This window comes from Amborella trichopoda, chromosome 13 (genome assembly GCF_054954075.1).
Source record: "Amborella trichopoda isolate Santa Cruz 75 chromosome 13, AtrichopodaSantaCruz75HAP2 v2.0, whole genome shotgun sequence".
Taxonomy (NCBI): Eukaryota; Viridiplantae; Streptophyta; class Magnoliopsida; order Amborellales; family Amborellaceae; genus Amborella; species Amborella trichopoda.
Window position 1 is genome coordinate 39,680,001 of NC_142348.1, and position 12,689 is coordinate 39,692,689.

The 12,689-nt window shown below is 35.2% G+C and overlaps 1 protein-coding gene across 4 annotated transcripts; it reads left to right on the forward strand.

Moving 5' to 3' along the window:
• Nucleotides 1-2,134: 2,134 nt before the first annotated feature.
• BRK1 (BRICK1) lies at nucleotides 2,135-8,046 on the forward strand. Of its 4 annotated transcripts, none has more exons than XM_011629582.3 (4): nucleotides 2,135-2,252; nucleotides 2,353-2,412; nucleotides 2,697-2,863; nucleotides 7,698-8,046. In XM_011629582.3, exons 3-4 carry the CDS (start codon nucleotides 2,731-2,733, stop codon nucleotides 7,817-7,819), a joined length of 255 nt encoding a protein of 84 aa, XP_011627884.1. In that variant the 5' UTR covers nucleotides 2,135-2,252; nucleotides 2,353-2,412; nucleotides 2,697-2,730; the 3' UTR covers nucleotides 7,820-8,046. The 4 variants fall into 4 exon arrangements, with proteins under 4 accessions (XP_011627884.1, XP_020530560.1, XP_011627885.1 ...); XM_020674901.2 differs by having other exon boundaries at nucleotides 2,135-2,197; XM_011629583.3 differs by lacking the exon at nucleotides 2,353-2,412.
• The last annotated feature ends 4,643 nt before the right edge of the window (nucleotides 8,047-12,689 follow it).

A 12,689-nucleotide genomic window follows, 5' to 3' on the forward strand; every position in this document is an offset into this window, starting at 1 on the left:
ATATAAAATGCTGAGATTAGCCCACTAGCTCATATAAACATATGAGCCCAACGATCAAGATTGAATCTGACGGTCACGACCTCATTTATTGTGTAATTTTTAATTTTTTTTTTTATACAAATCCAAATAACTTGAAATTTTAGGCAATCATTCTTCTCATCAAGGCGCACCTAATAAAAATATTTAAAAAATAATTTGAAATAAATAAATTGATCAAAATACCTTAGAAACATTTTAAGGGTATTTTGGTCAATTTATTTCTTATAAATTAGTTTTTTGATATTTTTATTAGATTATCCTATTTTTGAAGAACACACGCCTAAAATTTCAAGTAATTTAGATTTGTAAAAAAAAAAAAAATTAAAATTAAAATATGAAATGAGATTGTGACCGTCAGATCGACCGATATTTAATCTGGGTCATTGGGCTTATATGAACTCATATGATCTTATGAGCTAATTTCAGCATTTTCCAATATATATATATATATATATATATATATATATATATATATATATATATATATATATAGGGCGCGGTTTGTATAAAGCCGAGGTTATGAACAATCAAATTAGATCCCATCTTCAAATAGTGTTGAGAAATATAGTTTCAATATTTAAAAAGTTTTTTGATTGCCTTAAATTATATTTTCATCTTTAGTTGTAAAATTTAAAGATTAAAAAATAGTGTAGATCGAGCATATCTATCAAAACTTGAAAATCTTGAAAATTAATGGTCTAAAAATGTGTTACAAGATGCACTATTTTTAAAACTTAAAATCCATTTTTTTTCATGTCCATACATCTTGATGTCGAGATGATCAATTTGAAGATATTTGGGCATAAAAAAAACCTCTTATTGAACTTTGTGACACTTATCAGATTTCACATCGGATGGTTACAAATAAGGGAAAATTTTATATAGAGCCGAGGCTCTAAACAATCAAATTTGAGTCTACCTAAAAAATTACAGTAGAAGAGGTTGTTTTGATGCCCAAATTTCCTCAAATTGATCATCTCGACATGAAGATGCATGGACCTAAGAAAAAAATACATTTCAAGTTTTGGAAATAGTGTATTTTGAAACTCATTTTTAGACCGTCAATTTTTAAGTTTTCATAGATCTATCGATCTCTATTATTTTTGAAGCTTTAAACTTTATAAATAAAGATGAACATATATTTTAAGGCTATCACAAATATTTTCAATATTGAAACCACATTTCCCGACACAATTTGACGGTAGACTCTAATTTTGATTGTTTAGAGCCTTGGCTCTATACAAACCGCACCCTATAAATAATTGTCAAGGTAAATGGTCTCATTGTATTCAATCCCTTTATACTTTCGAATGTCATATGAATGTAAATCCCATAACTAATCTATCTTATCCCAAAAAAAAAAAAAGCATGTATTTCAGTTAGCAATTCATGAGTTTCTTTCTTTTCTTTTCAACAAGTCCCTTCCTTTTTTATTAAATTAAATAGAATACAGGTTAGAGAGCTGAGCACTTCGAATATACGGCAAGGGACAAGATTAGTGTGCAAGTCTCGAAATGGCGCACACCCAATCTTACCAAAATTAAAACAAACAAACTACTTCAAACAACACCGACTTTTGTCATCGATATTTATTCTGGTTTAGTAGCTAAGATGGAGAATGAGAGTCTTGAGATAGAGAGAGCACTGAGTAATTGCCTTCTTTACCATAATTAAACAAACAAACAAACTTAAACAACACCCATTTTGGTCATTGTGTCCATCAAATCTCATATTTACTGTGGTTTACCAACTTCAACACCCACTTTTGTCCTTTCTTAGATAAACCCTCTAAACAAATCTTATATTTATGATGGTTTAGTACTAAGATTGAGAATCATAAAGACTTGAGAGAGAGAGGTCACCACACACAAATACTGTGTTTTAAAGAGCGAGGGAGATCCAAGCAAGTTGGCACATGGGTTATTATTGGGGGCATGTTCTTTTCTTTGAGAATGGTTATTTTGGACGTAACCCAAAGTGGATCCAGAGTAACACAGACAAGTGAGATATCAAACATACGATAGTAACACAGAGAAGGGATTAATCCTCTGATTTTGAGAGCTCAAGAAAGCAAATTTGCATTCTCTTAATTATATGATATTGGGTTGGAGTTAACTGGTACTATGAGCTTGGGAAATGAAAGCAAAAGCCGCTTACAGTAAGCAAGATATTTATTTTGCAGATCTTCTCTCATGTGTCTTGGGTTTTCTTTTGTGAGTGTAAATTCAATATTTACTGGTTCTTCATCTAAAGTTCCAGAGCTTTTGTTGGGTCTTTTGTAATTTGATATTGCTCTGATTCATTGAGCTTCAGCATCCGAGCCTTATCCCATCTGTTTGGGGCCGGCTATGCATTCAGCTTCATGTTGCTAATGTATGTCTTTCTCTCTCTCTCGATGTTACTCAAACCGCACAGCCCACTGAAATCTGGATCTTTCTGTATTGGTCTTGAATATTTTTTCTGCGATTCGGTTTGTTTTCTAACTGTGAAAAGAATTCGCTTTTTCTTCTTCTCTTCTTTAATTGGGATCTTGGGTTTTGGTTTGGCTTTGAATTCAACCTTGTCCAGCTCCTATTCATGAATTGTTTTGATTGGGTAGTTGCTAGATTCTTGATCTGTTTATGCTAACATTTCTGGTTCTGATGTGCATTGTTCAGCTGCACAAGATAAGGCAAGGTTTAGGATAAAGAAATGGCTCGAGCTGGTGGAATTACAAATGCAGTTAATGTGGGAATAGCAGTCCAAGCAGATTGGGAGAACAGAGAGTTTATATCTAACATCTCGCTTAATGTTCGCCGCCTCTTTGAATTCCTAATTAAATTTGGTATGTGCCTTTGATTAGCCAAATGAAATTGGTAGCTGTATTTATCAAATACTCTTTAGCCTTTCCAATGTTTTTCTGGATCCATTTTGTTTGCTATCTAATTCGTCTGATTTTCTCATTTATGGTAGAAAGTTGGAGATGTGCCGGGATGTGGACTTCTTTTTTTCCTTCACCTTAGGACTAGCATATTTTTCTGAGATCTGCTGAAATGGGTTATCAAAAACATAGCCTGCCTTAAGCTTCTACTGCACATTCCAAAACCTTCTATGGACCATAATGGATCCTTGAATTGGGAAGGAAATTTATGAGAAAGACAATGTGTTGACCTTTTAACAAAGTACTGATTAGTGATCTCTTGATCAAGCTCATATACTCATGTTATTTCTGAGAGAATAACTTGTGAATGGTGTCTCGTAACTTCCTGGTCTTTGTATGGAAAAATTATCTGTTCTTAATGGGGGGTGTTGGAACTTCAAATGCCAAAAATTCCAGAAGAAAGGAAAACAATCAAGGTTATGTGATGATTCTGTTTAACTTGGCCAACTTAGGGAAAATTTGGGGCTCTATCAATTCTTTATGTCTAGTTGTTTGCACTTTAAAGGTTGTCATAGTGCACTGTAAACACTTAGGAAGTGTTAATGGCATTTGAATTTACTTGCTGACCTTAAACCCCTGCATTGGTTTTCATGAGTTCAAGTACTTGGGAATGTGATACCATTCTCTCTCAACACAATCTATGCTTAAATGTGAAAGCAATTTAGCCATTTGGCGTAGAAATCACAGATCAAGGATCCTAGAATTCATTGTCACATGTGTTGTAAAGGTTATGGACTCCTGAAAGTTTCATGTCATGGCCACTGTCTTTGCCTCAAAAACTCTACTTCAACCAGCATCAAGCATGTAACTTCTACCGTGTTGCATGAGATTATGCAACTTGACACATTCAGCATATTTCCACCCAGCTTCTCATGATATTTTAGTTAAAAAAATAGTTTTTGATCTGTTATCTACATTAATTGGTTTGGAAACTAGCTGACATATAACAACTCCACTGTTTGTTGTTTCCCCCCTTATTTCTCTTGGATGGATAAGGGTTTCTCTTTGTCATTCATTTGTTTAGATTTCTTCTGTGAAGTATGCCATTGGTTTGGTTGTTGAAGAGATCATCAATCTGTGTCGACCAATGTTGGTTAGCTTTTAGCATATTTCATGGAAGGCAAATGAAACCAGCAGACGCACATGCCAAGAATGGGAACTCTCTCTCTCTCTCGTGAATGTCTTAGTTTGTGTAATCCTTTTGTGTCTTGGGAGTAACTTGCTGTAAACAGTTCTCCAGTCAATTTATATTACCATTAAGAAAAAATAGTTCCTTGATTTTTCTAAGTTCTCTTAGAGCTTGCTTTCTATTTGTAACCTCGACCAATGCAAAACAGTTTCCAGTTACTTTCTTTCTCACAGTGTCTGGTTTGTGACTTAAGGGCGAGGAAGAAGATTGGGGAAGGACAAGGGCAGTAGATTATATGCCTTGTGTAACACATTTATGTTTGACCATATTCCTTAAGGGTAAATTGGCTGTGATTAGTGGTTCCAGAAAACTTGGTATTGTCATTAAGAAATTTCAGTGAAATGCTATTGAGCAACTTCATCATCTTGGTATTCTCTTTCTACATCAAAATAAGGTCATGATAGGTTTGGCATGCTTACTCGGACCGTGATCAATTGCTTTTTTAATTAAATTAACAACTTATTTATAAGCTTTTCGGTATATCCCTTTCGATGCTTATAGTCTCATATCTCTTAAGACTCAGTATTGGATCCTGAATACATTGTTAGTTTCATTGATTAGTGTACAAAACCAAGCTTTGTTTCACACACATAGAGAAATACAAATGTTTTGCATGAACCGAATCTTTTTATGCATTATCTTGTAACACCATTCATGTTTCTTTGTTTTTGTTCAAAGAAAACTTTGTTTTATTCTGTCTGTTGTCTCCATGGCCATCTACACAAGGGTTTGAGTTCATCAACGATGGATTACTACCACAGGTGTATACGGTTCCACTTTCCTGTATCCATGAGTATCATGTTGACATGGATTCTTTGGCTTGAAATAGGTCTTCTATTATTAATATTTTTTTGAGTGAATGTCTTCTTTTATTAATATTTTGAGCTACAAGTCCACAAGTACAACCTATATAGAATTTATAGACTAAATTCTTGAAATAACAGCACAAAATATACAGCTTAAATGTATATAATTTTATGACACATAAAAATATAATAATAAACCATAATTTAAATGTCTGATCATATCATACATTCAGCATTTGATATCACTTTTGTGGATACCCTACGGGCTCTCAACTGGGGTTTTTAAAACTCTGCCATTTTGTTACTGCCTCTCCCACTTCCACTCTCTCTTGGAGATTTTAAAGTTTCTCTGCAGCTTAAGTTCTTGGATATTTCATCAGATACATGACACCTCTATGGGGGAACTTTAACAATCATCCATGCAGTAGTACTTGGACATTTTGCTGGAAACTGCCAATTTTTGCTGGATTGGAGCTCTAAACAGTGTCTTTTGACAAGGGAAGATCGTTCCTTCCATCTGTTGTCTTTTGCTATCCTGAAAGCATCTCCCCTTCATTGTCTAGCTAGGTGGCAGTACTCATTCCTATTCTTTTGACAAATTCAATGGGCAAGAATAATTTTTTGCATCTTATTAAGGACCGGTTTGGATGTCTAGTTCAGACTTCACACATTCTCATCATTCCATGTCTCAGATTAAGGGTTCTAAGTAGTGGTTTAAAAAACGGATCGGTGCCCCGGATCCGTTTGGTTATCAATGTAAAAATAAATTATAAAGTGGTATGAGTTAGTGTTATTTTTCTCTCTTAAAATATCCTCTAAACTAATATTTTTTAATATTCAATAGACTAGAATTAGTATTATTTTTTGTTTTTTTAATATCCTATGAGCTAGTACTAATTTTTAATCTCAATTAACTACTTAATTAATTATTAATCATATAATGAAATAATCCCGTGAGATAATAGCCTAATAGAGTTTTTATGTTTTATTTGGGTAGGTAAATTTAAATTTTTTTATGAAAGATAGGGGTGGTGAGCACCAAATTATTATTTTTAATAATTTTTTTCTTTTTTTATCAAATAATTTAATTACCAACATCGGGCATACACCCTTCTTATTCACGACGGGCATACACCGTCGCGTGTACACCATTGCAGCTTTTTACGTTTAAAGTTTAAATCGTTTTATAAAGTTTCAAACGTATATTAAACCTCATCAAAGAGATGTGGGATAGAGAGGCTCTATAAAAGAAGCAAGCCAATCACCTTTGTCAACATGTGTAAGTGGGGCCATGTGGGTGGGTCGTGCACGCTGATGTGAGCAAGTGGGGCCGCAAAATTTGAATTTTTAATAAAAAAACATAAAAATCAAGTCAATCATGATGTCATCATGACATCACCAGGACGAGTCGCGAGATCATGACATCATCATGTCGTCACCGGGGCGATTCAGTCTCGCAACTCGCACGTGATCGCCACGGGGTGGCCGATTTCCGTGTCGACCCGGGAGATTCGGGGTCGACTCGGCGTTTTTTAAATCACTGGTTCTAAGCCCTAGAAATGAAACTTTGTGAACCCCAAGACTCCGCCTTGGCGCATGGAGGAAAGAACATGCAGCTCACGAAATGTGTGGCTTGCAACTAAGTTTTTCCGAACCCTAAGCCGATCACATTATGGGGGGATCCTGCCCTTTTGAAAATGGGGCTTGTGGTCCAAACCACAATACGGAAGCGTATGCAAACAGGCCCTAAATTGGAACTTTTAGTCTTCACTTCTGCTACACTACTATCTTCTTTGAGTTTGATGGGAAAATGATTGAAGTCATTCAACTTCTCAATTTATTCCCTAGCCTCATCATTTCTGGTGTTTGAAATGCCTCTCTGATGCTAATGACTGATTGCCTACTGCTTGTGTTATAGTTGGTATTCCAAGTAACCTTCGAACACTGTTGGGGTTGCATGGAGATCTTGATGAGTATCTCCGATGCTAATGACCAATTGCCTACTACTATATTACGGATGCTATTCTATAACCCTTTTTAGTTGTCGGGGGACGTGGAGACCTTGATGAGTAGGAGGGCATGTTTTACATTTTTTATGAAGGCTGGGTTCCAATGTGAATATGGATTGGTGCTTTTTCTGTCCATTTTCCTCGGTGTTTCTTCTTTAGTTGCTTCTTCTTTACAAGTTTATTTTCTCATGAATTATTGTCTCTCCTTCTTATCTTTTTTATTGTTCCACAAATTATTCACATCCGGGAATTTCATGATTTAGTGAAGCAAAAGTATACTATATTAATACATTCCCATCAACTATGAAAAAACCATTGTCCATTGAGTCATCACCATCCATTGAAATGATGTATGTTAATGGAAAATGATGGCGAGAACATCACAGGGCATGACTTGTCCTGCTAGGTTCCACTCTCTCACCAAACCATTGATCATTTCCATGGGCAAATTATGATCAATGGGCTATACTCATCCATGTTCCATTGGATTTCTGCCACATCTACACAGAACAACTATATGTTGACAGTGTGCAACTACTGTTGCAGATTGCTTTTCCACCAAGTCTAGTAATGACCATACACATTTACAAACCCAGTCGTATAATTTCCCGAGTGCAAACTATTCTTAATTTCCTACATTGGATCTCCAATAAAGCTTCTGATTACTCGAATAGAAACATGATTTCAATTTTTTTGTCCTTTTAACCATTCTTTTGTTGTTTTCCATTTCATAGAGGCTACAACAAAAAGCAAATTGGCATCTCTCAATGAAAAGCTGGACACATTGGAGCGTCGTCTAGAACTGATAGAAGCCCAAGTGAGTTCTGCATCACATAATCCCCCTGCTTTTTCTTGAAATTCTCAACATGCAAGGATTAAGCTCACCATGTCAGCTAGGGGTTGGCATCATATAATAAGAATTTGGAGAACCTTTGTATATTTACCTGTGGGGCTGGAGGCTGAATGTAGAGAGAGTAGTGAGCACTTGAATCGGATTTCCAGCATTATATCTATCCCCACTGCTTATGTCACACAATATTTGTTTTTTCTTTATTTGATAATGATTGAATACGTTTCTGGTTATTGGGCCTTGATTCTGTTACTCCTATCTGAAAGTACTTCAGCTTTTGCATCTTTGCCTTCTCTTGTAAAATATAACACCAGGAAGTTATAGTTTTTCTCTTTATTTCTTGACTTTTACTTTATCACTAGGCATGGGTTTCAATGCTGCATGGGGTGAAACTAAAGATCTAGACAATAGGGTTAGAAGTGGTGGCAACAGTCGGGTCGGGTCTAGGTCGACCCGTGGATCCAAATCTAGAAATTTAAAAAATAATAATTTTATAGATTGTGTGTGTGTATATATATAAGATTTTTTTAAAAATTGCGGGTTGGGTTAATCTGGACCTGGACGCGGACCCCGACTCGATAGTGTCCAGCCCGGACCCAACCCACCAGGTCCAACATATGGAACTGGACCTAGAACCGGCTGGTCGACCAGACCTGATTGCCACCCCTTTAAGGTAGAACCCAATATATCACGAGTTCCATGCTAGTGCATCTACTCTATGGATTTCAAGAAAACTACTCAATTATTTTAATAATATCAATTAAATGTAGCATTTTTACATGATTATTATATTTCAACTTTCAAGCAACCCTTAAACAATTTGTTTCTATATTTTATCATTTTTCTCAATTTCAAATTTCCGTGCTGTCTATACTTTTCTTAAGTTATGAGGCTTTAATTAACATGTGTCTCCATGACCCTTAATAGAACGGACAGAGTCATAAAAATGGTTTTACTTTTCTCGTAACAAATGGGTTAAATCTAGACTACTTGTAATAGCTTATAGGTTACATGTAAGTTTTTGTTTTTCTTGCCTTGGATATTCACCGCCGATAGTTGGAAAAAGGCTCTGATGATGATGATGATGGATATTTACTGTTGAATGTGTGATCTTATTAGTTATTGCGTGCATCTTTTCCACACCAATCAATGGTTTTTCCTTCTGCTGTGCTTCTCTTCTCTATTAGTGAACACTTGAATGTGATGTTATTTTCTGAGAATAAAATTTAATTGGTATGATTGTGTGGGCTATCATCATTGCATTTCCTATTTCTTGAATTAATTTTCATTGATTGCTCTTGCCACGTTAGCATTGAAATCTTTGGAATCTATGCTGCATGCTAAAATCATTTTTTTTGAGCCCATATGATGATAAGACCAGAGAAAATTCTAGCTTCTTAACATTTTGAGCCCTCCTCATGGAGGATTACCAACCGATGTAAATCCCTCTCAGAATACTTTCTTTTCTCTTCTTTTCTTTTTTTTAAATGCTTCCAAAATTCTGATGACATAATATACGACTTCGGAAAACCATTTATTCTTTGAAGGTGTTCTGCCTCATCCCTTCAAAATTAACTGGGAAATCCTGAAATCTTTATTTTACTATATTTTTTATTTCATTTTGTTTTTGTGCTAAATATTCCTGAAATCTCTTCCAAATTTCACCTATTCTATTCTCCCCAAAGATGGAAACACTTCCTTAAACTTTCTTTGAAATCATAATCTGCATAGTTCTATCAAATAGGAGTTCACTAAGCCAAGTTTGGACTGGTCCAGTAATGTAGCATTGAATCTTGTAAATCAAGAACTAAAGCAGAAGATTATTATTTTTTTAAATCCTTAGTGGCATTTTTTGATTGTTTTGATAAGATGGCTGTTACTTATTAAGATTTTAGAGCAATTTTAAGCTCTAATAGCCGTTATTTGAAACTAACGATGCTTTCAAAGCAGAAAATTTATTTTAAACTAATATCATGTTTTCACATTTTTCAGCTTATTTTTCTGTTTCTGGTTTTTCGTACCGTTAGCGGTTGCCTACATGGAATAATAACATAGCATGCTCGTTACACAACGATAACTGCTTGTTTTCAGCCTTGGTCATATTGTACCAAATGTAAAATGAAGGATTTTTATTCAGTTTTGTGACAGCAAAACTGACGCAAGTCATTAGAATTTATGTACACCACCAAAGTCAAGGCCCTTTATCTTTGTTATTGGGAGGCTACAATTGTTCCTAACCATTAGATGTCAATTTAGATGGTTTGTGGTGAGTTGGATCCGGTTCAATCTTTGGACTCTATTGGATGGGTCAGTTTTAGCCGAACACAACCAGTGTGCACCCCTACTAACTTTTTAAATATAAGAGGGCTGTTCGATTGGGCCCTGTTGGCCCAACCCTAAAAAACTAGGGCCTAAGCCACAAAATGTGGCCCAAAGGCGTGGCCACCATGGACAGAGGGCAGCTGGGCTAGGGTCAAGGCAAGTTTGGCCTGGCCCTTATTTTTTTATGTTTTTGTTTTGTTTTTATTAAATTCTATTTGGCCCAGCCCCACCCAACCTTGATGGGGCCATGGCCTCTTTGGCGGTTCTAGGCCAAGGGAACAAGGATGGTCTGGCCCATTGCCAGCCCTACTTAAATAGTATTGGAGTTTTTCTTTTTATTCCCTTATTTTTCTCTTTTTTCTATGCCCATTTAGTATCTAGCATTTGGGGGAATATACTTTTGAGATTGTATACTATTAAGACTTCAATTTTGGTGCAAGGATTTTACAATCACGTTTAGCAATTGATGTGAAATCCAACAAATAGGAGTGTCACAACATTTGAATAATTTTATGTTGAACTTTTCGCTCAATCAATGACACATCTCTAGCCAATCAATTTCACATCTATGATCAATAATGATTATGACTCATTATACCGAAAGTTAATGTCTTTATTGCATAAATTTTTTGTAACTTTAGGCCCAATTGGATAACCACTTGTCAAGGAACATTTTTTTCTTCCTCAGCCATCAATGCGCAGTGCTATTCATGGATCATGGATGCTTTTCACAAGGCTCTTTAAGTAGACACTGCAAAATGTTCTTCCATCCCTTCAAAGAAACTTGAAATGCATATATGTATAGAGAAAGTATAGAGTGAGATCATTTACCGAAACTTGAAATGCATATATGTATAGAGAAAGTATAGAATGAGATCATTTACTGTTGATACAAGGTGGTCACATTGACCATTGGATGTGGCATTGGATGGCTGCAATTATTCATTAACCAAACTCAAACTTCAAAATAAATTTTTTCGAACTTTGTAATACATCCAAACTATCAAATTTTACATCAAATGGTTGTAAGTAGTGTTTTAAAAAACGGCGAGTCAAACTGGACTCGCTCGGTTCGACTCGAAAACACGCGTGCCCATGTCGGTTCCAACCAAAAATCGGGAATCGCTCGGTTCTAGAGTGGAACCGCCGGTTCCCATCCGGTTCTATCCGGTTCAGCCCAGTTCACACACGTAAACGCATGACAAGCACGTGCGAGCGTGCCTCACGCACACTCACACATGCACATGTGTCCAAGCACACGTGCGAACGTGCCCCACGCACACTCACACGTGCACACGTGTGTCCATGCGCACGTGCGAGCGTGCCCCACACACATTCACACGTGCACACGTGTGTCCAAGCGCACGTGCGAGCGTGCCCCACGCACTCACACGTGCACACGTGTGTTCAAGCACACGTGCGACCGTACCCCGCACACTCACGCGTGCACATGTGCACACTCACGCTTGCACACGTGTGTCCAAGCGGACGTGCGAGTGTACCCCACGCACACTCACGTGCACACGTGTATCTAAACGCACGTGTGATGTTGTCCTAATATTTTTACACACATTTTATAATTCATATTGCATAGGTATTTATATACCAAAGTTGAATACTCATCTTTTGATGTGGGATAATTCCCAAACATCATTAAATGAAAACGAAATGTAAATATAGTCTATTAATCAGCAATTTATAATTATATGTAGTTAGATGGCTTGATGGTTATGACTTTGATTTTTTTACTTGAGGTTCCAAGGTCGAATCCCCTTGGGCATGTGTTGCATTTTTGTTGTGTATATAGTGGTTGGTATAAATATTTTTGTTGTTTTCGAATCCCCTTGAGCATGTGTTGCATTTTTGTTGTATATATAGTGGTTGGTATAAATATAAATATTTTTGTTGTGTATATAGTGGTTGGTACAAGTATAAATATTTTTGTAAATAATATAAAAGATATAAGAAAATGAAAAATAAAAAAATTATTTTTTATATAACAGTTAATTTTTGTTGTATATAGTGGTATAATTATTTTTGTAAATAATATGAAAGGTATAAAAAAAATAAAAATAAAAAGTTTATTCTATTTGAAATCTCCATCTATCTACTAACAATCTCTTTTACTAAATTTATTATAGAAACCTAAACAAATAAATTTTTAAAAAATTGAAGTGTTATTTCCAAAATTTGTACACATTTTATTAATTTTTACATTGATAACCAAATCTTTCATTTTATTTATGAATTTTTACATTATAAATCCTGTAATGTACTATTTTTCTTACAGTTGCCAATAATACATTTTAAATTAGATAATATTATAAAAATATTTTTAATTTGTTATTATTTGTCTAATAAATAATTATAAAATGTAAACTAATAATTATAATTTCAGTATATAATATTATAATTAGTGATGTTGTAATAATTTTGGATTATAGTTAGTTATGCTGTAATAGTTTGGGTTTTTTTAGCGGGTTAGGGTTTTTCGCCAAAACGAGATTTTAATGGCCATTCTTTCATTGATTAGTCTACTCTTTATAATAGTCCA